General features: G+C 42.8%; 2 protein-coding genes across 5 annotated transcripts; one reads left to right on the top strand and one right to left on the bottom strand.

Annotated features, from left to right (window-relative positions):
• The first annotated feature begins 1,129 nt into the window (after window positions 1–1,129).
• LOC306973600 (death-associated protein kinase 2) lies at window positions 1,130–12,579 on the top strand. 2 transcript variants are annotated; one of them, XM_079570560.1, is made up of 13 exons: window positions 1,130–1,259; window positions 4,101–4,230; window positions 4,643–4,864; window positions 7,793–7,931; window positions 8,054–8,180; window positions 8,305–8,353; window positions 8,678–8,704; window positions 8,785–8,937; window positions 9,417–9,462; window positions 9,532–9,621; window positions 10,634–10,720; window positions 11,254–11,334; window positions 12,305–12,579. In XM_079570560.1, exons 2-12 carry the CDS (start codon window positions 4,169–4,171, stop codon window positions 11,332–11,334), a joined length of 1,083 nt encoding a protein of 360 aa, XP_079426686.1. In that variant the 5' UTR covers window positions 1,130–1,259; window positions 4,101–4,168; the 3' UTR covers window positions 12,305–12,579. The 2 variants fall into 2 exon arrangements, with proteins under 2 accessions (XP_079426686.1, XP_079426685.1); XM_079570559.1 differs by having other exon boundaries at window positions 11,254–11,349; window positions 12,305–12,578.
• Window positions 12,580–12,722: 143 nt separating this feature from the next.
• On the bottom strand, window positions 12,723–25,153 carry LOC306973601 (tropomyosin alpha-1 chain-like; the record flags this gene model as incomplete). Of its 3 annotated transcripts, XM_079570561.1 has the most annotated exons (10): window positions 24,973–25,153; window positions 23,918–24,043; window positions 20,555–20,688; window positions 19,596–19,713; window positions 19,295–19,365; window positions 17,158–17,233; window positions 17,023–17,085; window positions 15,661–15,730; window positions 15,510–15,588; window positions 12,723–12,949 (listed from the first exon to the last, which is right to left on the bottom strand). In XM_079570561.1, the coding sequence occupies exons 1-10, from the start codon at window positions 25,084–25,086 to the stop codon at window positions 12,946–12,948; spliced, it is 855 nt and encodes a 284-aa protein (XP_079426687.1). In that variant the 5' UTR covers window positions 25,087–25,153. The 3 variants fall into 3 exon arrangements, with proteins under 3 accessions (XP_079426687.1, XP_079426688.1, XP_079426689.1); XM_079570562.1 differs by lacking the exons at window positions 20,555–20,688; window positions 23,918–24,043; window positions 24,973–25,153 and adding an exon at window positions 20,281–20,341; XM_079570563.1 differs by lacking the exons at window positions 12,723–12,949; window positions 20,555–20,688; window positions 23,918–24,043; window positions 24,973–25,153 and adding an exon at window positions 19,862–19,900 and having other exon boundaries at window positions 15,506–15,588.
• Between the last annotated feature and the right edge of the window lie 754 nt (window positions 25,154–25,907).

Here is a 25,907-nt window from a genome sequence, read left to right as displayed (position 1 = left end):
ATGTTTATCCAGTCAGAAGCAAACAGAGGAATGAGGAACATTGTGTTGTCATTGAACAAACCAGTTTCTAAATAGTCCCAGGCAGCTTCTGCTGCTGAAAGTGTTTTGATGGTTCTTTTTTCCTCTGAGCTCGCGTCCTCCACCATCAGCCTGGGAGTTTGAGGATTCAGCACAGTTTCTCTGCTGGACTGAGATGTCTGATGTATTCCCTGGGATCTGCTGTAGCCCCTCCTCCAGTTTGGGGGGGTCACTGCCCCGAGTGGCTCCACTGATGCTTCACCCTCCAGGTCTCGTCCAGCTCTTCTCTGAGCCCCTGGTGTTTCTCCACTCTCTCTTGTTCTTCAGCTTTGTGGGATTCCAAGATCGTCTCGGCGTCTGCTCTTGCTCCTTTGATGGAGGGATTTGCTTAAAGTAAAAGGTTTGGGATTTTCAGAATTTTATTTTGTGAATATGATGCTCGCCTAATGATATGAATACATTTGTTAAAGAGATTCTATGCAAGTTGGCCATTTTATACTCACTACTGCCACCTCAGGTCATACGAGTAACTGCACCTTCTATATTAAGCTCGTGCATGACGTCACTTCTGACCCGAAGTAACAGCTTTCTGAGGGACAGTGCAGGATTTTAGAGTGAACAGGTCTGAGCTCATTCTACACAGGACATGGAGGAACATGTAGGGGGAGGAAAATACATCCTTTTTTTTAAACTCCCCTTTTTTTTTTTAACTCCCTTTAATCTTTCAGCTTTTTTTTTTACTTTGATGATGTAATGGAGTAATAACACGTTCTTTAAAGCTATGGTCACTTTCTACTTTCTTCCAGAAGATGGCACTCTTTAGACATTAAAAAAAGAAAAAAAAATCCAATAAAAAAATGTGGAAATAGCGGTGTTCGTACGGCAGCCTGTATATTGTGATGTAATTGAATTGATTTCTCTTGGAGCGGAATCATGCTCTGCTTGATATGGCAGAATAAGGAGTTCTTTCCCCTCTTGAATGCATTTGTGTTTTAAATCTGATACGTCTCTAATATCTGTGTCCACTGACCTGAGCGGGTGACGTAGAAAGCGAAGCTCGGCCCCCGCGGACGAAACGCCGGGCTTTTACGCGGCCCCTGCTGTGTCGATGGAGCGCGCTGTGGAGCGGCAGTTGGAGGAAGTGAAGTTTCCGCATTCTCCGTGCGCTCGGCTCGCCGCGCTGGGAGCGTCGTGCCCACACTCGTCTTGAGGAGGCGTACGGACCGCGCCGCTCCGGAGCTGTGAGTACCGCTGTGTTTACACCGACTGCTGCGCGTTTTTAAACCCCCAGAGAGCGGGGTCTGACCAGCCAGGCCTCGGTTCCTCTGTGGCACAAAGGTACAGGCAGAGAGAGCGCTTCTCCGAGTCCTACCTGCGCCCTGGCACACGGAGCCTGCGGTGGACTGAGAGGACCATGAGTTCTCACAGACTGTCAGATGAACCAGGGGCAGAAGCTTCTTCATTAGGCTTGTTCTGTGTCGTAATGGGGACAAAAAGGATTTCAAGCCGCGAAATGAAAAACATCTCTCTTCATCATTCTTATTTCTTATAACGAATGAGCTTCTTCTTCATCAGTGGTCTCTTTTAAGGGAATCACAAAAACATCACCATTATATATTTTTCCTGCAGTGGCCCAGGGCACAGCTGATCCAGCACGTAGTCTGGTCCGGCCTTTATTTTTGTTTTGGAAAACTTGTAAATTCCACATTCTGAGCTGATGAGCAGTGCGTGCGTGAGTGAGTGAGTGAGTGCTGCCCTCCTCAGGTCAGCCTTGGTACTTCAGCTCTGTGACGCAGTCAGGGAAAGTGAGGTGTCTCGCCCAAGGGCACAACTGCACAGCTGCACTGTGTTCAACTGGGAAAAGGAAAGAGTGATTCATGGACCTGTCGTCCCATCATGCACTGCAGCAGTAGCCCCTCCCCCCTCTGAGACACATTCAGTCACAGGAGTCACAGTGACTGTAACGCAACAGTGTCAACATAGAACATGGCAGCACCTTACGGGACCAGACGGAGCTCCTCGTGCTCCTGACGGGTGGGGCCCATTGGAGACTTGAGGATAATGATTCCACAGCACTACATTTAAGCACAGGCTACATCCATGAAAGGTGTTCATGTGAGGTTTCTGTGTCTCAGGCCATGTTCAATCTTCTACATGATGTAAAAGTTGTTTGTTTTCCTTTCTGTTTTGGGCATTGTCCAATCAGAGAGCAGGAGGAGCCTCGCACTTGGGGGTTTCCAGATCCTGTAGCTTAAGTACTGGTGGTGGTAAAGCTACTGTTGTAACCACAGAGACCCTGCGGTACCACTCACTCACTCACACACTGCATACACTCTGAGCTGTTGTGCATGTTTTTAGTGGTAGGGGAAACTACCACTGAAACATGCAGACGCGGGGAGAACATGCAAACTCCACAGAAAGGCCCGTTTAGGTGGGAATCAAACCCAGGACCTTCTAGCTGTGCAGGTATAGTTGCATTATTACAGCATCCTACAGCCATTACCTTTAATATCTGAGAGAAAGAACGAAATTTATGAACTGATTTATAAATCTCTCTTCAAATCATATTTGTCCGTCTGGCAAGAAGTGTTTAGCCTTGATATTTGGGTGGGTTTGTTCGGGTGCTGGTTACATTTTAAGCAGCTAGATGCAAGTTGGCCATACTCACTACTGCCACCTCAGGTCATACGTGTAACTGCACCTTCTATATTAAGCTCGTGCATGACGGCACTTCTGACCCGAAGTGACACCTTTCTGAGTGACCGTGCAGGATTTTAGAGGCAGTTGTGGTGAACAGGTCTAAGCTCATTCTACACATTAGGACATGGAGGAACATGTAGGGGGAGGAACATACAGAATTTTAACATTTTTAAACTCTGTATAGTCCCTTTAAGGAGCTCCGGGGATTTCTTCTGATCTCAGGAGTGATCATGGACTCAGACCTGAACTGAAACAGCCACATCAAAGCAAGAACATCAGCAGCTTTTTACCATCTGAAAAACATGGCTAAGATCAGAGGAATAGTGTCAGAACCAGACTTAGAGAGACTTATCCATGCATTTGTCTCCAGCAGATTAGTCCAGTGCTCCGGTCTCTGCACTGGCTTCCTGTCACTCAGAGAATAGACTTTAAAACAGCTCTGCTTGTTACAAGTCTTTACATGGTTTAGCACCAAAGTCCATCTTCAGGGAGGGGTCTTCATGAGGATGTGAGACAGGCCTCAACTCTGACAATGTTCAAATCCAGGCTGAAAACAGTTCATGTAGCTCATGCATATGACTTCATTCATTTTAATTGATTAATTTGATGTTTTATTGATTTGATCTGTTTTCTATCTATCTTATGCGACTGTGAAGCACTTTGACCTGCCTTGTGTATGAATTGTGCTCTACAAATAAACCTGCCTTGCCTTCACATGAGGCTGGTGCTCTAGCCTCCATAATTGTAGCGTTTCCTTCGTTGCGGATTTGAAATGTATTTCTCCGCCCATTTAGTCTCAATCTGGAGGAGATCACACGGGTCTTGCACCGAAAAGAGTCACGAACACGCACTCCTGCCTGTTCTGACATGTGTTAAACATTTGGAAAGGGGGTGGGCCTTTTGTGAAAGTCTACAATATGTTAAAACTTGAAATTTCAGTTCAGTTGCTGTTAATCCTGTTCTTACGTCATCGCCTACGGACCCTCAGGCCATGACTAAACAATGGATGTCATGTGACATCAGGCTGCTCAGCTGACCACACGTATTCAAAGAGGCAGTGAAAGACTGCAGCACAGTGACCTCAAACAGTCGCCTGGCTGTCGAGCTCATATTCTATACAGGTCAGGAGAAGATCTTAAGCCAAAACATCCACAATAGCATGGCTGCACTGGACTGATCTTCTGAGACTGCTTTTGTTTTCAAAGAAGAGCAACTGCCCTGAAAGCTTTTCTTTTTCTGACCTGTTACAGTAATCTGACAGTAATCTGCAGCTGTCTCCACTTGTGCTGAAGGAAATGACCAGGTCACGCTCATTCATTTCTTTTTCACCTTTGTGCTCCAGCTTACCACTTTTGATTGTGTCTTTTTATGTTCTGCCTCAGTCGGTAAATCTCCCGGATGGAAAGGCTGCGAGCACTTTATTCTCGAGTGAAGAGCTGGAGGAGCCAACATGGCCCTCTTCAAGCCAGAGAACGTGGAGGACTTCTATGAGATTGGAGAGATCCTGGGAAGGTGAGGCTGTCAGACTCAGAGCTTTTACTCAGCACAACCTTATAAATGAAAACAGTGCTTCATCTATAAATGAGAACTTAAAATGCTACCAAGAAGTAGAAGAAAACAGAGAAGGAAGGATTGAAAGAGCAAAGATATTGGACATAGACATGAGCAGAGTGAGTTCTGAGGCAGATCACCAGCTCAGATGATACAAGCAGCAGTAATGACAGAGGTGGAGACACAAAGTTTTAGGCAGAACTAGGAAGTGTTCATTTCTTCTCACAATATCAGGCGCAGTTACACACACATAGATCTTGATCGTAAAGGTCTGGAAAACATCAGTATGGATTCAAATATCCAACACCATGTATGGCTCGTTTTGACGCATGTTGAGTAAGAGCTGATCTCTGGTGCTCTCCTCCCCCCACAGTGGTCACTTCGGGCAGGTGCGGCGAGTGTGTGAGCGCACCACTGGGACGCAGTATGCCGCTAAGTTCTTGAAGGTCTGGAAGAACGTGCGCAGCCTTCATGGTGTGGACAGATCTCAGGTGGAGCGCGAGGTGTCCATCCTGCAGTCGCTCAGGCACCCCAACATCATCGCCCTCAAAGACCTGTTCGAGAGCCGGGAAGAAGTCGCCCTCATCCTGGAGCTGTGAGTGCTCATCAACACCACAACTCCCAGATGATTTTCATGTGTCAATACTATGGTTATATACATGTGGAAGTATCGGTCCCCCTTTAACTTTTCGGCATTTTGCCACACTATGGACCACAAACATAAATATATTTCATTTAAATTAGAAGAAGATTTCCAAAGCTTTGAACATCTCTCAAAGTACAGTTAAACAAGGACAGCACTGACCACAGGGGTTACCAAGAAGCCTATGATGGCCCTGGATGAACTGCAGAGAGCAAGTCTGGCCTTTATGGAAGAGTGGATGGAAGAAGGCATTTTTAAAAGACAACCATAAGAAGCCACATGGGGGATACAGCAAACATGTGAAAGAAGGTGCTCTGGTCAGATGAGACAACTATGTTTGCACGACACATCCCCAGGACCCAACATGGGGGTGGTAGCATCTTGCTCTGAGGCAGTTGTGGTGAACAGGTCTGGGCTCATTCTACACATTAGGACATGGCTGGAACATGTAGGGGGAGGAAAATACTTAGTTTTAACATTTTTAAACTCCCTATAGTCCCTTTAATGATTAACCTCTTACCACCCACTTAAACCAAATGCATTCTGTCCTCTTTTGGCTGTGTAACACCTCATTTGAAAGCTAAGGTCCACGAAACTGAGTTTTTCCCTCGCGTTGTTGTTGTGTTGTGTCACCTTTTGTATGTATTTTTTTTTTTTCATTTTTATCACATTTTTGTTGAATTTTTGTCACATTTTTGTTGAATTTTTGTTACTCTTTGGTTGAGTTTTTGTTACTCTTTGGTTGAGTTTTTGTCACATTTTTGTTGAATTTTTGTTACTCTTTGGTTGAGTTTTTGTCACATTTTTGTTGAATTTTTGTCACATTTTTGTTGAATTTTTGTTATTTTTTGGTTGAGTTTTTGTCACGTTTTTGTTGAATTTTTGTCACATTTTTGTTGAGTTTTTGTCACATTTTTGTTGAATTTTTGTCACATTTTTGTTGAATTTTTGTCACATTTTTGTTGAATTTTTGTCACATTTTTGTTGAGTTTTTGTCACATTTTTGTTGAATTTTTGTTACTCTTTGGTTGAGTTTTTGTCACGTTTTTGTCACATCTTTGTTGAATTTTTGTCACATTTTTGTTGAATTTTTGTTACTCTTTGGTTGAGTTTTTGTCACGTTTTTGTTGAATTTTTGTCACATTTTTGTTGAATTTTTGTTACTCTTTGGTTGAGTTTTTGTCACGTTTTTGTCACATCTTTGTTGAATTTTTGTCACATTTTTGTTGCGTTTACATCCTTGTTTTCTTCTCATTTTTTGCGGCTATTTTGGTGCTTTTTTCCCCAAGAAGCTTTTTGATTAGGGTAAAGCCAAACTGGAGAAAATGGGATCCGTTCAGGTGGGAGTGAAGAGGTTAAGAAACCACAGAAATGATATAAATGCCGTAAAAAGGACAACACATACCCCGTACATGAGTATTGGGGCCTTCCCTATTCATTTGTATGGGGATGAAACGTTCAATATAAATCTGATCCCAGTGTTGTTGGCAGCAAATGTGCGCATTTGTAGGAACAGGCTCAGAGCTGGTAACATTTCTGTGATTTCTATGGTTTCATTTAAAACCAGAATGGTACATTTACACGGTCATGCTTTATGATTATGGACAAAACTTGTACTTTTTTTTGTTTTTAAAGCCTATCATTTCAAAAGACAGATATTTAAAGGCAAATTGTTTTAGCAGCTACGCCATTTATTAATTACATGTAGAATAGACTGCCTAATTTGACCGTAAAATGTATGAAATCATGTTGTTTGCTGAAAAAGCGGAACTCGATGGCTGAATGTAAAATGCACATGCGCAGCAACGACAAGTAGTGCAACTCGACAAGCCGCCTGTTTCCATTGTACACAAAATACACAATACACAATAATAACATTCTTTAATGTAGTATATTCTGCAGCTTAAACTAGGCCCAGTACTACCACGTGTTGTATAGATTATATTACATATTACATATAGTGGAATGGGAGGTTATTTATATCATGCTTTTCAAATGACACAAGACACCCAAAGCTCTTCAAGCAGTACATGGCCATGACAAACACCAAACTAGCAGACGTTATATTTATATAACTGCAACACCAAAATGGAGTAAACTGAGAGGTCAGAGTAATGTTGAGGTGAGGTGAATGGTGAGTGTGGTAAATGGTGAGTGTGTTAAATGATCATGTGTGTATGGTGAGTGTGGTAAATGGTGAGTGTGGTAAATGATCATGTGTGTATGGTGAGTGTGGTAAATGGTGAGTGTGTTAAATGATCATGTGTGTATGGTGAGTGTGGTAAATGGTCATCTGTGTATGGTGAGTGTGGTAAATGATCATGTGTGTATGGTGAGTGTGGTAAATGATCATGTGTGTATGGGGACTGTGGTAAATGATCATGTGTGTATGGTGAGTGTGGTAAATGATCATGTGTGTATGGGGACTGTGGTAAATGTTGATTGTGGTAAATGTTGATTGTAGTAAATGGTGAGTGTGGTAAATGGTCATCTGTGTATGGTGAGTGTGGTAAATGGTCATCTGTGTATGGTGAGTGTGGTAAATGGCCATCTGTGTATGGTGAGTGTGGTAAATGGTCATCTGTGTATGGTGAGTGTGGTAAATGGTCATCTGTGTATGGTGAGTGTGGTAAATGGTCATCTGTGTATGGTGAGTGTGGTAAATGGTGACTGTGGTGAATGGTGAGTGACGTAAATTGTGACTGAGATTAATGGTGAGTGTTGTAAATGGTAAGTGTGGCACGTGGTCCTATGCTGTGTATGGTGAGTGTGGTAATAATAATAATAATAATAATTGCATAGTGGGTTTTTTTTTACACTCAAAGGCGCTTTACATGGAGAATAAAACCAAACATTCCCTGGTAAATTCCATGTGGCCAGGGTGAGCGGAGGAGAGCTGTTCGACTTCATTGCGGAGAAGGACGAGCTGCTGGAGTCTGAGGCCATCCTCTTCATGAGGCAGATCTTGCAGGGCCTGTCCTACCTCCACGGCCAGAGCATCGGACACTTTGACCTCAAGGTACGGTCTGGGCCCCTTCTCTGGCCCCTGTGCCTGTCCGTGGCCCTGGTGTGTGTCAGCCCTGTGGCTCCTTTATCTTCTCTGTGGCCCCTGCTGACCTGAGCGGTGTGTTTTGTGTGCAGCCAGAGAACATCATGCTCTCAGAGAAAACTTCGCTGCCGAACATCAAACTGATCGACTTCGGCCTGGCGCAGCGCTTCGAGCAGGGCCAGGAGTACCGCAGCACCAGCGGGACGCCCCAGTACATTGGTGTGTAGTACCCCACATCATTTCAGCTCATTCGAGGAGAGCACAAGCCAGTGACATGACCCAAGCACTGCCTTTTAGAACAGGGAGGTCACATTTTTGGTGTAAGAGCTGTTTCTTTTCACAGCTCCTGAGGTGATTAAGAATGAGCCCCTGAGCACGGCTGCAGACATGTGGTGAGTATGTCCACACAGTTTTAGTTATGCATGAGTCAGACAGCACCACCAACAGAATGGCCTCCTGTCGTCCCCGCCACCCCACCATTGGATCCATTCTGATGAACTGGCTAGTCCAGGTCCTCAGGAACAGCCCTGTCCGTGTATATGACTGACATTTCCAAAGAGCTGCTTCTTTGTTTACACCACGCCGTCTCTGGCCGCAATAAACATTCCATTTCTCCTACTGACCACATCACATAATACACATGACATGATCCACATCACATAGTTGGAGTTTTCGAGGCTGCAGACTCCTCCTCTGACCTCTGTTTGTTCTTCTAGGAGCATTGGTGTCATCACATACATTCTGTAAGTTATTTATATGAAGTTTCCTCCTTTTCAACGATTTAATGTGAACATATAGTGACGATGTGTGTTTCCTCCCACAGTCTGAGTGGTCTGTCCCCATTCCAAGGCCACACTAATGAGGAGACTCTGAAGAATGTTATTGAGCTTCAGTACGAGTTTGATGAGGGGTCTTTTAAAACCACCAGCGACATGGCCAAGGACTTCATCCACAAGCTCCTGGTGCTGAGCCCGGGGTCAGTGCAGCGTGTGTGGGATCAGACTGTGCTCATGAGCAGTGTTGTGTTGTGCTAAAAGCCTTAACCTCTGGAAAACTATCACATTATGTTAGCGTGCGACGTTATATGAAAGTACAGCCCCTGCAGACATATACTATGGATCCCAAGTGAATTTGAGAAATATATTACTGTGCTCAAACACTCTAAAACACTCAAAATAGGCCAATAGGCTGCGTTCACGTGACATCACAACATCCTACAGAGCCTGTGGTTTAAAGTTAAAGTGGTGGGCAGCTCGGAAACCTACATTGGTGACCATGTTACTGTCAAATTGATGTTTTTTTTTCCTTCTCTGTCATTCCTGGGCCCATCCACATGACACGCAAACTGTCACTAGATTACTAAAGATACAAGTCATTACTCTAGTAATCTGATTACTCTTAGGGTCTTATCACAGTATGACTGATGTATGCTCATAAGTGCTGTGTCCTGTGCAGGGACAGGATGACTGCGGACGAGTGCCTGCTCCACCCATGGATACAGGTAACACACACAGAGCAGACGTGTTGGGCCAGATCAGCCCTGACATCATGATCATGTGATCTCTTTCAGCCAATCACACGTAAACAAGCTGCTAAGAGGAATCGCTCCTCCATCAACATGAAGAACTTCAAGAAGTTCAATGCCAAAAGGAAATGGAAGGTAAGAGGCCTTTCAGTCAGTGCTGAGTTGGGGGCTCTGTGCTCTCACTAACATGGCCGTTCCTCAAGGGTGCGTACTTTAACCACTGCTGTTCATTCTATACACCAACCAGCTCCCTCCCTGGCAGTCATCCGCTGAAGTTCACTAATGATACAGCGCTGATTAACATCATCCTGCCAGGACAATATTCCAGTTTCTAAAACATTTGCAATAATCCCTTTACCCGCGTGAGCAGAGTTACTCCTGTTACATGGTCATTGTAAACAATAGGGAATATCCTAAGCAAAACCGCCACACATGGACAACGTCTCAACACACTGAGAACATCGTGATGCAAATACGCATCATTTACACTGCTCGAAGTATTTCAGACACGTGTTATAATCAATACTCTTAATCTTGCAAATGTCCCTTTGGTAGTGGTTTGCTCTGCAGGTCATTCTGCAACTAAACAAATGAATATCTATGGACATTTCAAACCTCTGTGCACAGCTGGCCTGAGCAGAGGGACTCTAGTATTATTACAGGATGAGTTCAAAGGTTTGGGCGTAGTTTTTGGCCAGGCGGCTATTATTTCCCCCCTCTGTTTATACATGTGAGACAATGTGGAAATGGAATGTGGAAGAATGTTCATTGCAAATGAATTTCCTCACCAGGACAATCAGCTCTCTACAGATGTGGGAAGTTGTTGGGACAGTTGAGTTATTCTGTGCAGTGGTTGGTAGGGTTGAAAGGTTTATCGATATCGAATCACAATCGAGGCTTTGAGAACCGCACTAACCTAAACCTCAAGAGGCCACGTTTCTTTCTTCTGTCTCTGACGTTTGAGTGATAGATGTCACTGATCAGAATTGTGGAGCCTCTGATCTCAGGTTCAGCTGAGACAAATAAACGTTTATCTTTCATAAAGATGATTCTAAAGCAGACATGGGCAATTGGCTTTTTCTTTAATCAGTATCATGCAGCTCTAGTGGTGGAGTCATTCATTGACTCAGTTGTGTGTCCTCTGCAGATGTCCATGAACACGGTGCTGATGTGCACTCGGCTGCTCACCCTCTGTCAGCGCAAGAGGAACAACGCCGAGGCCGACCCGCTGCAGGTGAGATGTAGCCAAGTTATTGGATTCCATGTGAAAGTGTATATTAAAGAGCAAGCTCTCCCAAAATCTGAACATTTGAGAAAAGTTTTGCCTGCGGCGTCTCCTCTTAATTATAAAGTACAAAAATGTAGTCTTAACTTAGACAAAAATGCTTGAATTATTGAAATGTGTGCTCATCTTGAGGAGGTTTGGGCTATTTTATTGCCAATGGAGCAATAATTTGTGATTTGTGATTGGTTTGGACTTAGGTCAAGCACGTTTCAAGCCGTTTTGTTAAGATAATATGGCATTTTTTCCAGTGCATTGCAACGAGAAACAAATACAAAGCTGCGCTTGCTTAGGCAGTTAAATTCCCTTTACAGCCATGGGGACTCCTATTGCGCTAGCATTTCATCTCTCAGTCTTCTCGCAATTGTCAGTGCTCCTGGATGTGATTAAAATGTTAATAAGAAAACTGAAACATAAACTCCAAATCTAAACTCAATTGCAACAAGTTACTTTTTGTATCCACCGAGTGTGTTTTGTCCTCACAGAGAGAGTGTGACAGTGATGTTGAAGACGTAGCAGTAAAACCAGCCTCTCTGCTGCGACGGCGCCTCAGCAGCTCCACCTAGGTCTGTCCACCAGGGGTCAGTATGTCACACACACCTAGGACTGTCCCTGACTTTGCACCTTAATTCAAATTATTATTATTTTTTAATCCAGTCAAGCTTTAAGTCCTAGCACAGCACCGAAACCGCATAGCTAACATTTTTTAATGATCTTCTTTTAATTTGTGCATCTGGAAACCCATCTGTGCTAGTGCTCTTAGATCTGATTGCAGTGTTTGGCACTGTCGACCACAAAATATTTCTTGCCCACCTCGAGTCATGTGCAGGGATTAAAGGCATAGCGCTCAACTGGTTTCGATCGAACCTCACTGACCGGCCGTTCTCTGTTAATCTGGGACCTTTTAACTCAAGAAAAGTTCCTCTTGATAGCGAAGTGCTCCAAGGCTTTGTTTTAGGTCCAGTTTTGTTTTCACTGTACATCTTGCCGCTCGGATCTATCTTTAAACATATCATTTCACTGCTGATGATGTTCAGATTTATCTTCTAAATCGAATGCAGAAATGTCTTGACGATGTAAAGGACTGGATGTCTCTCAACTTTTTAAATTTAAATGAAGAAAACAGAAATTGTAATATCTGATCAATCTGACCTTCCTGTCTTCACTGGTGCATGTAGCCACCTGTCATCTTTCTGTCGTCCATCTGCAAAGAGTTTATATTGATGGTGCATTTAAAATAGACAAACAAAGGAGTTCAGTGGTCAGCTTTTTCCAGCTGAGACTTTTGGGGAAGGTCAAACCCTACCTACCACCAAATAAACTTGAAGGAGTGGTCCATGCGCTTCACAGCTGGACTATTGTACCTCATTATACTATGGCCTTGACCAGTCGTCCATCCGCAGTCTCCTGTGCTTTCCTCTCTCCACTGGATTCCTGTGACTGATAGAATCCAGTTAAAAAGGGACTCTGTCTGTAATGTTTTGATTTTGGGTTTGTACATTCCCGGATGAGTGACTGACGCCTCTCTTCTTTCAGCCCCTCCTTGTCCTGCGTGCACATCTTCCACCTCACACTGGTCACATAGACTGCTTTTGCTCGCCGTTGCCGTGACAATGACCGTGGACGTTCTACCAGAGCACACACCGAACCTTCACCTCAACATACAGCACCTCCACGAGTGGTTCCGGCAAGGGAACGTTTGAGTGGCGATGAAGAAGTCTCCCCTCTCCGCACTGAACTTGGTGACCTCCAGCCTCAGCCTCGTCCTGCCTCTTCCTCCCCGGCTCTGGCCTCCCCCTGCCCTGCCCTTAACTCTCTTAACTCAATGTCCCTGAATCATTGCTTCTGTGACTGTAACCATCCATCCCGAGGCAGCAGTCTATGCGGGGACTCCCAGACGTTCCCAAAGTCAACCCAGACTTACCCCTGGATATGCCCCGAACACCTACTGATTATTCCCTACGCTAAAATGATACATGCCAGACAAACAAGGAGGAGAAATGGACCGTTTTTTTTTGTTTTTGTTTTTTACTCTCGCTGAACTTTATTGTAAAATTACAAATGCACATAGTAAGACCAAAACTGTTGACAAATCGAAGTGGTTACATGGGGATGTTGTTATTAAATGTTGACCGTAGGGCTGTGTCACTCTGTTCCTCTGAGCGGGATCAGGAGCTTCAGCTGCACACAATGAGAAACAAAGAGTTAAACACCGGATTTACTGGACATTGGATTCCAGACTCGGACACACTGTACTGCACCAGTGTTCATTTCGTTGACTAAAATATTTAGTCTTGATTTTAGTCAAAGTGATATTTTTGACGACTAGAATTGGACTAAAACTAAACTAAAAAAATTTCATGAGACTAAAACTGTGACTAAAATGTCCAGATATTTTAGTCGACTAAAATAAGACTAAATAAAAATGAAAAGGAGAGACTAAAATCATCCAAAATTCTATTGAGCGTCTGAAAGAGCCTCAGATCATGTAAATTCTCTGCCAAAGGATCAGCTCTGAGCTTTGTTCATGTGGAGCAGCTCCATGAAGCAGAGGAACAACATTAAATATGATTATAATGAATATTATCAATGCAAACTCGACTAAATTGATATGCAATTTTAGTCGACTAAAACTAGACTAAATCTTTGACTTTCTTTGACTAAATCTCGACTAAAATTACATTACATTTTAGTCAAAAGACTAAAACTAAATTAAAATATGTTGTCAAAATTAACACTGTACTGTACACACAAGCTTGAAGGGAACGTGTCATATTGAATCGAATCTTAAAAAACCTGCATTGATATTTTATGTTTGAGAAACTTCAAATGATTTCAATGTATGGAAAGGGGACTTCCAAAGACAACGGTAGGAATTGTCTGTCTTAAGCAGAAAATAAAAGCTTTCATTCTTAGCTTGCAGAATGCTGACAAGCATTCTTGTCAGCATTCATGTTATTTATATGTGAACATATAAATAACATGTTCACATGTTATTTATATTGTCTATCGGTCAACCTCCCAGTCAGGGCCGTCAGTTAGGTTTTCTAATAACTACAAAAGCACAAAATAATGACTTTTGTTTAAACTTTCATTTGTACAATTGACCTTAATTTGTACAATTGAGCTTACAGCGAAATAGTGTTCAGGTGTTAGTCCTGAGCCACTGCGACTGAGCTGCTCTTCCACAGTGGGTCATCCTAACCAGCATGGACGTTGGTGAAACTGTAACACAGAATCACTGAGGAGACATGCACATCCCGCTCTAAAGTACCGTGCAGGATCAAAAAAAACTATAGATCCGCACAGGCTGCTGTTCACCAGTTTTTTTGGCACCACAAGTGTAACGTATCGGGCGTTTTGTTGATGTCGGATGAAGGGCTAAACGAAACGTTAAACTTGTGGTGCCAAAGAAATTGGTGAGCAGCAGCCTGTGCGGATCTTTGTTTTTTTGTTGGGGAAACTGTAGCACCGGGAGGAAACCTGGCTGACGGCCTCCAGTCTCCTCTGATCCTCTGGAACGGGCAGGTTTAGTTAGCTAGCTAGCTTACTAAACCTGCAGGGGCAACGAGACGGCTGTGGTTGTCTATTCAGCGAGGTAACATATTAGTCATGGTTTTCCAGCCGTGATGTCCCCTGTGCTCTCAGCACTGGCAAAATAAAAACACTTGCGTCGGAAATATCAAAGCTCTAAACTAAACGCTCCCTATAGGACTTAAAAAGTAAATGTTAGCTTGTAAGTCTTACCTCACAAGCTAACAGGCGCTATTGTCTGCATGTTTTTTATCATTGAAAGGTGAAAACCCACACCATTTGTTTCAATGGCAGGAGATGCAGAGAATGTCTGGCAGCAACGTGGTGTGATTGGACCATGACCGTTTTGGGGCGGGGATAACCCTAACCCAGTGCTTCGATAGTTCCATGTGGTTAGATGTGGGATTTTCACACATTTTTTTTTAGTTTTTCAGTTCTGACTATGAGAGTGACCGACAGGTGGCGCTGTGGGGCTGCGTCAAAGCCATAACTGGATACAGCTGTTACTAATATTATTTACCGTTAATAGTATAATTAGCGGCTTTGTTTAGCTCAACATTAACTTATCAATACGACCCAGTTGTTCCGCTTTTAGGCGTGTGGTATTTGCATATCTACGAAGTGTTGCCTTTGGGAAGACGGCTCAGAGTCCTCCTGTCAACTCAACAGATGAGAAACCTGTTTGTCCCGGCTTCAGTCAGGCTGTTATACAAATCTAAACAAAGCTCAATGTGCCATTCTGAACACTGATAGGTGTATGGACAATGGACAAAGGACATACTCTATATTGTGCTCCTGTAGACTGGGGGCAGGCTTGTTGTATGTTCACATGTTATTTATATTGTCTATGTGTGTTGATTGTTGGCTGCAGCATGGAATAGTCCCAGACAAATTTCCCTCTTGTGGGACAATAAAGCTTATCTTATCTAACCGCTTCCAAACTGGTCAGACAAATGAACCCCGCCAGACTCCAGGGCTGAAGTGGGCTGAGGTCACAGGGGCTCGGACCCCCATTTAGGCCCAGGAATGGTTCAGGAAATACAGATTCAAGTGCAGTAGAATAAAATATAATATATAAGATAACGTAAACCTTTGTGAGAGAAGCAAATAGTGCTGATGCTCTGGTTAACCGCTCAAAAGGTGGATTTAGCATATGTCCCATTCAAGACCTCTGGGATATTTCCATACATTTGCAAACGGTTCTTACATTGAGGTCATGTCGTTGAGGGCGTGGTCCAGCTCCTCGCTGATGGCTTTGTACTTCAGCTTCTGAGCGTACAGCTCATCTGTTCACACAGACACAGCAGATTCAAGTCTGCTCTCTGAACACCAGCTGCAGACATAAGCACTGCTCTTACCTTCAAGATCATCTATGGTCTTCTCCAGCTTGGCCACGGACCTCTCCGAAAACTCTGCACGCGTCTCTGCCTGTTACACAGCAAACAGGAGGATGTGAGGATATGAAAGGCAGGCGCTGGTCCGGCTGTAGATCGTTGCTGCAGTGATGTGCTGTGTTGCTTTCATCGACTAAAATATTTGTCATCATTTTAGTCAAATTAAAACTTTTGCTGACTAAAAATAGACTAAAACTAAATTGAAGTTGTTCATGAGACTAAAACTGACTAAAATACACATATGTGATTAAAATAGGACTAAATAAAATGATCCAAACTTCCAGTGACAGTTTGAAGGAGCCTCACATCATTTGAATCCACTGCCAAAGGAACAGCTCTGAGCTTTGTGTGTGAAGGAAAGGACCTTCACTACATATGCACGTAATCAATATTATGAATGTAAGGTTGACTAAATTAGATTAGATTCAGCCGCATAAATTCATCTTAAATTTAGTCGACTGAAACTAGACAAAAATGTAAGAAAATGATTTGACCAAATCTTGACTAACATGTAAGCATTATTTTCTAGACTCAAACTAAATTAAAATATGTTGTCAAAATGAACCCTGGTTCCAGATATCAGGTAACTTCTAAAGATCACTCCTCTGAACAACTTGTAAGAGAGAAGTAGAAGCCAATGGCGCCCCCTGCAGAGGAGAAGCGAGTCTGCGGGTAAAACTACTGCATCAGTGAGAGAATAACCTTATTTAGTATGTTCTCAAGTATAACTGGTGTGAACTGAAGAAATGTTCATAACTTTAGCATATTTCTGTTAGCATTAGCTGTGCTGATTACATATGGGTTTATTCTGGAACAAGGATGGGACAATAAGGACATTTTGGGTCACAATTATCTTGGCCAAAATAATTGCGTTTAACAATATTATCATATTTGCCTGTGGTTTAAAGCTGGAGCTGCAGAAATGACAGAAATGATGGGAAATGTAATGAAATATTCCTCTTCATTGTCTGCTCTATGTCATATTGAGTAAAACCTACAAGTATTTAAACACATTTAACTCAAAACTCGAGTAAGAGAATATAAAATATATATATATAAGAATAGAACGAAAACCAGCTGTTCTTTTCATGGCGACAATCGAGAGAAAGTCATTGCTGATTTTATGAGGCAGCACTATATAAAAACACAAGAACAAACTGAACGTGTGTGTGCCTTTGTGTGTGTGTGTGTGTGTGTGTGTCTGTGTGTGCATGTGTGTGTCTGTGTGTGCGTGCGTGCGTGTGTGTGTGCGTGTGTGTGTGTGTGTGTGTGTGTGTGTGTGTGTGTGTCTGTGCGTGTGTGCGTGTGTGTGTGCGTGGTCCTTGCCTCCTTGAGTTTGTCCGTGAGGATCTTGATCTCCTCCTCGTACTTGTCCTCTTTCTGAGAGTACTGTGGGCAGAGGGAAGCAGGCGCTGTGACATGTGCTCAGTGTAACGGTCACAGCTGGACGTCTGACCGTACCTTCTCCGCCTGGGCCTCCAGAGACTTCAAGTTGTTGGTGACGTTCTTCAGCTCCTCCTCCAGCTCGGCGCATTTCCTTCAGCATCGGACACAGACAGTTCAGACACAATGACGGGGAACGGGGAGATCTTTATAAAAGGGTAGTATTGTGTTTTCTAACCTAAACACCTACAACAGCACGCCCAATAAGATCACTCTGAAATGTGGATTACTGACATAAACTGAGGAAAAGTGAACTGCGAAAACCAATCGTTTCAAGTGTAAAAAAAAAAAAGGCGAAATGTGCATACATTTGTGTCGACGATATCTGAAAAACGGACTGAGCCAGGTTTACATTTACACATTTGTTTTGTGACACTTTAGACACAAAGATTATTTCATTTTGGTCAGTCTTTGAATTAACTAGGTTTTGCAGTAAAAATGCGTAGACATTTTAATTTTAAAGGCAAAGGTGTTTAAGGAAACTCTAGACAGGTCGTGACGCTCGCTGTCGTGCGAAACGTGGCGGCCATCTTGTGATTGACTGGTGAAGCTAATGCTAATAGCAAAGTCATATAAAATGGGAATGTGGTTTTTGTTGATATAACGTCCGAATTTGAGATACAGTCAGTGAGTAGTTTGTTGTATCCCTGGGAAGTCGAAGTAAAAATGTCAGGTCAGACATTTTTACTTAAGTTTTGTAAATCTTTAAAGGACAGTTGTTCATTCTCTATAATTCATTGTACAGTTGGTGTAGTCACTGTCTCATGTTCAACATCTAGTCCCTTTAAGAACAGATTAACTTTGCTTCATGTTATGTCATAAAATGCAGCACAATTGTAAAATGTTAAATGGTGAATATACAGCCCAGTAATACTGGGCTACAAATATATAATATACATATTTACAAGAGGGAAATCTATTTAGCCAATTATAATGACAGAAAGCCTGTGCTACTGTTAAAAAACAAAACAAGCAAAACTTCATACTGTCAGTATTTATCACATCAAACATCAAATTAGCAGAAAAAAATAATAATAATAATTAAAGGATACAAAAATGAATAGTGTTTTGAAAGGACAATCACAAGATGGCTGCCAGAATCCAATGTGTTCCCAAACGGTCTCACAGCCAAGTTTGACCCCAATATGGCCATGTCCTAGAGTTTTATGCAAGAACTTTGTTCAAAGGTCAACAAGGCTGTCAAGAAATTAGATATGAATAAAAAAAGACAAGGAAAATCCCTGGGAAAAAAAATCTCGGTAAGACTGGAAAACTACCTTTGAACTAGCATCGGTGCAACATTTATACCTTTATTGCATGGGTTTGCCATTTTATTTGTTTCTAGGCGAGAGTTTATAAGAGAGTTTAAGAGAGTTTATATATGTTAAGAGAGTTTAAGAGAGTTTATATATGTTAAGAGAGTTTAAGAGAGTTTATATATGTTAAGAGAGTTTAAGAGAGTTTATATATGTTAAGAGAGTTTAAGAGAGTTTTTATGTGTTAAGAGAGTTTAAGAGAGTTTATATATGTTAAGAGAGTTTAAGAGAGTTTTTATATGTTAAGAGAGTTTAAGAGAGTTTATATATGTTAAGAGAGTTTAAGAGAGTTTATATATGTTAAGAGAGTTTATATGTTAAGAGAGTTTAAGAGAGTTTATATATGTTAAGAGAGTTTTTATATGTTAAGAGAGTTTAAGAGAGTTTATATATGTTAAGAGAGTTTTTATATGTTAAGAGAGTTTAAGAGAGTTTATATATGTTAAGAGAGTTTTTATATGTTAAGAGAGTTTTTATATGTTAAGAGAGTTTAAGAGAGTTTTTATATGTTAAGAGAGTTTAAGAGAGTTTATATATGTTAAGAGAGTTTAAGAGAGTTTTTATATGTTAAGAGAGTTTAAGAGAGTTTTTATATGTTAAGAGAGTTTATATATGTTAAGAGAGTTTAAGAGAGTTTATATATGTTAAGAGGGTCTAAGAGAGTTTATATGTTAAGAGAGTTTAAGAGAGTTTTTATATGTTAAGAGAGTTTATATGTTAAGAGAGTTTATATGTTAAGTGCCAAAACCGCTAAAATCAACTATAAACCCGACCGTGCCCCTTTAAAGTTTTGGAACGTTGTGAAAGTGCGTTGGTATAAGACAGTGAGTGCAGCTTACGCCTCCGCCATCTCCGCCCGCTCCTCTGTGCGCTCCAGCTCACCCTCCACGATCACCAGCTTACGGGCCACCTGGGGGTCAAGCATTTTACTCCAGTCAAATTACTAAAGTACAAGTACTTATTCAAGTGCAGGTGAAAAATAAATGACTTGGCTGAGGGTAACAGTGTTTCTTCTTCTGGTTCTATCCGTTATACACATTTATTATACACAGCTCCAGCAGAGGGGAGAAGCACACATTCTTACTTTAAAGTGGATTCAATCTAAAAGTGTTCAGAGTTCTGGGACAAAAAGGCACCGACCTCCTCATACTTGCGGTCGGCCTCCTCTGCGATGTGCTTGGCTTCTTTCAGCTGGATCTCCTGCAGCTCCATCTTCTCCTCGTCTTTCTGAGCCCTGTTCTCGATCACCTTCATCCCCCTGAGAGACAGCGGTCAGTTAGTGGCCCTACTCCATTCTAACACCCTAATCCTTCACAGGGGCGAGTCTGTCAGGAGCAACACTGTCACTGTGATGTCCCGTCCCATCTGTCCCCTCATGTCCCTCCTGTCCCCCCCGGTCCTCTGACCTCTCGCTCTCGTCGGCGGCCTTCTCCGCCTCCTCCAGCTTCTGCAGCGCTGTGGCCAGTCTCTCCTGTCCCTCCTGTCCCTCCTGTCCTCCCTGTCCCCCCTGTCTCCCCCTGTCCCCCCCTGTCCCCCCCGTCCCCTGACCTCTCGCTCTCGTCGGCGGCCTTCTCCGCCTCCTCCAGCTTCTGCAGCGCTGTGGCCAGTCTCTCCTGCCCCCTCCTGTGCCACCTGTCCCTTCCCTCCTGTCCCTCCTGTCCCCCCTGTCCCCCCTGTCCCCCCCGTCCCCTAACCTCTCGCTCTCGTCGGCGGCCTTCTCCGCCTCCTCCAGCTTCTGCAGCGCTGTGGCCAGTCTCTCCTGTCCCTCCTGTCCCTCCTGTCCCTCCTGTCCCCCCTGTCCCCCCTGTCCCCCCCGTCCCCTGACCTCTCGCTCTCGTCGGCAGCCTTCTCCGCCTCCTCCAGCTTCTGCAGCGCTGTGGCCAGTCTCTCCTGTCCCTCCTGTCCCTCCTGTCCCCCCTGTCCCTCCTGTCCCCCCTGTCCCCCCCTGTCCCCCCCGTCCCCTAACCTCTCGCTCTCGTCGGCGGCCTTCTCCGCCTCCTCCAGCTTCTGCAGCGCTGTGGCCAGTCCCTCCTGTCCCCCCTGTCCCCCCTGTCCCCCCCTGTCCCCCCTGTCCCCCCCTGTCCCCCCCGTCCCCTGACCTCTCGCTCTCGTCGGCGGCCTTCTCCGCCTCCTCCAGCTTCTGCAGCGCTGTGGCCAGTCTCTCCTGCGCCCGGTCCAGCTCCTCCTCCACCAGCTGGATGCGGCGGTTCAGTGAAGCCACCTCTGCCTCAGCCTGCGCACACGGACAATGTTATTCAGTCATTTCTTTATTTCACTTTTATCGATGGTCAGACAGCAGGACAGAGAAGTCTGCTTTGGAATGTTGAGGTTTGGAGGTCAGACCTGTGATTTTATGTCAGTTATAGACAAATGAATAATTGAATAATAAGCAGTGTACTGAACCTTCTGTCTTCCATGGCTGTGCTTCTCAAACTGTGGTGCATGTTCCACCTGTGCTGTGTTTCATTTAAGGTTAAGTCCTGCTTTAGTCATATTATAGTTTATAGACAGATACATTGTAGAAACAGGTCTGCTGGTTCCTGATGTGCTTGGTGTGATTGGTTAGTACAGTACAGTACAGTACAGTACAGTATAGTATAGTATAGTATAGTATTGTATATTACTGTATATAGTATAGTATAGTATAGTATAGTATAGCATAGCATAGCATAGCATAGCATAGCATAGCATAGTATAGTATAGTATAGTATAGTATAGTAGTATTGCTGGGTTGCAGGTGACATCACAGCATTCTAAAGGCCTATACTATTATTTAGAGGAAACATTATTTTGTTTTTGAGGACGTTTTTGGTCTTGTACAGAGAGATCATGGACCCAGTGACTGACTCCGGTGTACAAGTGTTAAAAGTCCTTTATTGTGACATCTGGAGCCAGCGTGTTTCCACTATACGTATTTTTGTCAAGAGTTTGTGAAACTCTTGCCTTGACAAAATCCCATCGTGTGGAAACACGTTGGCTCCAGATGTCACAATAAAGGACTTTTAACTCTTGGACACATTTTGAAACATTTTTAACACACATTGTGATGCACTCATGTCTATCGTCTAAGAGTGAATAAGTTACTCGAGTACTGTGAGGAACTGTTTGAGCCTGAAAGTCTGAGTCACGTTTCAGTTGTGACATAAATGATGAAACAAAACATAAAATAATAAAGGAAATACCATTAAAAAACATATACAAAGAAATTACTATGAAGAATGAATGAAACAAAACAAGAAATACATATTTTATGTCAAAATGAAGATTTGTCATGAAAACATTTACTCAGTGGCACAAGTTAAGTTTTTATAGATTTGAATATAACTCAAGTAGAAGTAGAAAAATGCAAAATTACAATTACTTCAAAAAGTTATTCTAGTGCATGTAATAACAATAGTTATTCTGGTACATGTAATAATAATAGTTATTCCGGTACATGTAATAATAATAGTTATTCTGATACATGTAATAATAATAGTTATTCTGATACATGTAATAATAATAGTTATTCTTGTACATGTAATAATAATAGTTATTCTTGTACATGTAATAATAATAGTTATTCTTGTACATGTAATAATAATAGTTATTCTTGTACATGTAATAATAATAGTTATTCTTGTACATGTAATAATAATAGTTATTCTTGTACATGTAATAATAATAGTTATTCTAGTACATGTAATAATAATAGTTATTCTTGTACATGTAATAATAATAGTTTTTCTGGTACTGGTAATAATAAATGTAACTGAGTACTACCCATCTCTGGTCATATAATTAAGCTGAAAGTAACATGAATAGTACTTTGTTACTAACTCCCAGTACATGAACACATCCCCCGAGTGGAGGTGCCTCCCTGGGTCGGCCTAAAGGTCACGTTCTAGAATCTGATGAGGTCATAATCTACAATCCAACTCTGCAGGAGACAGGCAGCCTATGGGACAAAGCTCCAAACAGACCATAAAAACAAATCATTTTCAAAGTACAGGCTGTAGCAGATTCCAGGGGCCCCTTAGTCTCTGTGGAACACATGCTGGGAACCATCACCTTGCTTTTAACACTAAAAGACAACAAGAACTGACTTTATTCCTTATCACAATTTAAAGGTCACCTCTGTAACAATTGTTCTCCGTTCATGACTCAAGTTTCCTCCCTTTAAAAAGGCCATTATGTTTTGAAACATGATTTGATGTTGATCCCGGTGATCTGCTGTAAAGGTTCTCTCAGTCAGCTCCTGTGGCCTTCAGCACATCTCTCAGGCAGCATCATGTCCCTAAAAAGCTCTGGGCTATTGTTGTGTGCCTGGGGCCGATGGCAGCCATGGAGCCCGCTGACATCATGGTTATAACGGGGCCCTCAATCCCCAACAGCTGGAGGATTGAGCTCGGCCACGACAACAATGGAATGTGGCAGGCTTCACTTACACTGCGGCTCTGTCCGGACCCGGGCAGACTCCGGGAACACTTTTATTCAGCTTTAGGCTCGGTCTCGACACTTACGGAGAACCGAGGAGTCTTACTCAGTGTTTTAGTCATTATAGAAGAACGACTGCAACATTTTAGAAGTTCTTTTAAACAATACGCGTTTTTCATCCAACTGTGCCAAAACAAGACTTGAGAAAATATGAAAACAAGGCTGTAGTTGAAGCAATTGAGGAAAATCAGGCTAAAACTGAATGTACTAAAGCCGTGTTTGAAAATAAATGCTCATGTTCAAAGCCACCTGAGGGAAAACAAAACTACTTTTTAATCTATTACACCAAATCTACTTCAACAAATGCTGAAAGATTTGACTAAATAAAGATACAGAGACAAGGAAAGAAGCTAAGCGGTTCAACAGCCCATGAATAAGAGAGAATGCTAACCATAATGCTAACGTTAGCTTCATGCTTGTTTTTCTTCTAGTGGACAATCTGCTGTTGACATTCAGTGTTTGGATCTGGTTTATAATTATCAGTTTATTACATTAAAATGGATAATCTTTATTGAGAAAGTACTTGCAAAAAACAGGTTTATAAGAACAGCAGCCTCAGTTAGCTCGCTACACCATGTGGCTCGCTACACGACGCTAGTTCCCCTGACCAGAAGTGAGCTCCTGTTCTTTTTCTATTGAGATTAGCTTCAACCCGTTCAAATAATCCTATTTCCATATGATTATGTGATGGAGAGTTCCTGTAGATGATACTTATTCATTAAGACGTCTGTTTTTATAAAGGTCGGAGAGTTTGTTTTGAAGCTAAAGGCTAACAACAATTTGTTGCATTATTTTAAAAATGTGAACCAATCTGCCTAAAAAAACATCGTCTTATCTATAGTTTTATTTTAGTTTGGTTTATTTATTTTTATTTCACCTGTTATTACATGTTAGCGCAGTAACACCACTTGCCAACGGGGGGCAGTACGTCCGAGTTGGACAGCGGCACAAACGAAGCCGATTTAAGCAGAATAAAGGCTACTCACGTCGGCCGCTTTCTTGTCGGCCACCTCCAGCTTCTCCTGAGCGTCCTTCAGGGCCTCCGAGTACTTGTCCAGCTCGTCCTCTGTGCCTTTGAGCTTCTTCTGCATCTGGATGAGCTCGTCTTCATGCTGCACACCACCAAGCAAAGGGATTAGAGATCTACCAAGGTTCTGCCGCTCACACTGTCAGCTCGTATTTTGTGCTGGAAATGTAACAAACACATTTTGCAATAACATTGTATTTTGAACTGTAACAAACAGTTCAAAATGTCACTCATCCTTTTAATGGACTCTATTGTTAATGCCACACCATTAGTCTTCATTTCGGTAATAGTCATTTTTCCAAATCATTGTTAATCCTTTATGTGTGTCTGGGTCATGTGACTTCTTCTTGTCATGGACGCCATTTTGAGGCCTTTTGTTTTCCCAGCCAATTTTAGAATTGTTTTGAATTCTTTATGTCCACCTCGTCCCTAACCCCTCACTCACTGTATCGGACACGTAGCTCACTAGAAGTCTCTAAACTTCAGCAATAATGTATTTCTACAATAAAGACCAACCAAACTCAAGAGACAGTGGAATCTTTAAGATTAAATATTAGTCAGAAGTATTCCACTTTACATGGATTTGACATGGATGAAGACAATGGCTTGGAGAGATCATTTAACAGCTCGAGCTAAAGGTCAGCGCTAACGTTAGCCACTTATCTTCAAGAAGTTTATTCATTAAAAATATGCGTCACTTTATCATTCACCTGACTGTATTTTATTAGTGCGAAATCCACATACATGAGCACCTAAAAACGGTTGCCATGGTAACAGTGTGCCCTATCCCTGGGTCTGGATAGGGTCAGGAACACGTCAGGAATGGTTAAGGTTTAGAAAAGGGTCAACGGCTGGAGCTAGCTGCTTATAAATGATTAGGAAATGACTAGGAAAGCTTTGTAAATGTTTCAGAAATGATTGATAATTGATTGTATAAATACTATAGTACTATTTTATTATTATTTTAGTTTTACGTTAGTTCAGATGGTTCGTCCAAAACACCTAGAGTCTCACCTGTTTGCTCCTCTCCTCGGCCGCCTTCCTGTCCGCCTCGGCCTGCTCCGCCTGGTCCAGGGCGTTCTCCTTGTCCAGCTTGAGCATGAGCATCTTCTTCTTGATGGCCTCCATGTTGGCGAGCTGGCTGGGTTCCGGACTGGGGGGGACAGGAGCAGTGGAGCAGTGGAAGGACAGGCGAACAGCACAGCACAAATAGGTCCCTCACCCGAACTCTGGTCTATTAAGTCGACCCACGGGCCCCTCCCACTCAGACAGCGCGGGCCCCTCCCACACACCCGCGGCACATCCTCAAACGGGACCCCCCCAAGCAACAGGCTGAGTGTACAGTATAGTGGTTTAGAACAGAGGGATATTTGTTCTAAAATCTATCTTCAATTACAGCATGAAACTTTGTGGAACCAAACTATAGGCTACGATTATTCCCGTACCTCGGTTAGCGTCGCGGACACTTCGCTTCACAGGATTTACCCACACGCTAATAAAAGGTCAAAGATAATGCATATAAGAGTTTGAAACATGGAGTGTGTTTGCTTGAGCTCGAGTGTCCCGGTTATCATCTAAATGTGTCAGAGAAACCAGGATGCTCATATCCTTGTTAATATGAGCAACTATACAGCATCCAAATCGGTCCAAGGACGGCTGAGAAACATCCTGTTAAAGTCTTCAATCCGAGAACCAGGCTGTTTAAAATCCATAACATTTTAAACATGTGTTGACACGTGTTTCAAAACGTGCCAACAATTTTGTTGTTGAAAATGGACTTAAAACGAATATATTTAGGCATTTTCCTCTTGCCATAATGCTAGTGTCTGTCCAAAGAGGAGAGAGGAGGAGAGAGGAGGAGAGAGGAGGAGAGAGGAGGAGAGAGGACGAGAGAGGAGGAGAGAGGAGGAGAGAGGAGGAGAGAGGACGAGGGTAGAGAGAAGTTAATC

Source organism: Gobius niger, assembly GCF_951799975.1.
Source record: "Gobius niger genome assembly, chromosome: 14".
Lineage (NCBI taxonomy): Eukaryota > Metazoa > Chordata > Actinopteri > Gobiiformes > Gobiidae > Gobius > Gobius niger.
Note: the sequence above shows the minus strand (reverse complement) of the source record. Positions and strands in the feature narration are given on the sequence as shown.

Excerpts from the sequence above, each read along its gene's own strand:
- LOC306973600 (XM_079570560.1), top strand. The coding sequence starts at position 4,169 with ATGGCCCTCTTCAAGCCAGAGAACGTGGAGGACTTCTATGAGATTGGA. Across the intron at positions 8,705-8,784 it reads GGTGTCATCACATACATTCT|TCTGAGTGGTCTGTCCCCAT; the intron begins GTAAGTTATTTA and ends TTCCTCCCACAG. Across the intron at positions 10,721-11,253 it reads CCGAGGCCGACCCGCTGCAG|AGAGAGTGTGACAGTGATGT; the intron begins GTGAGATGTAGC and ends TTGTCCTCACAG.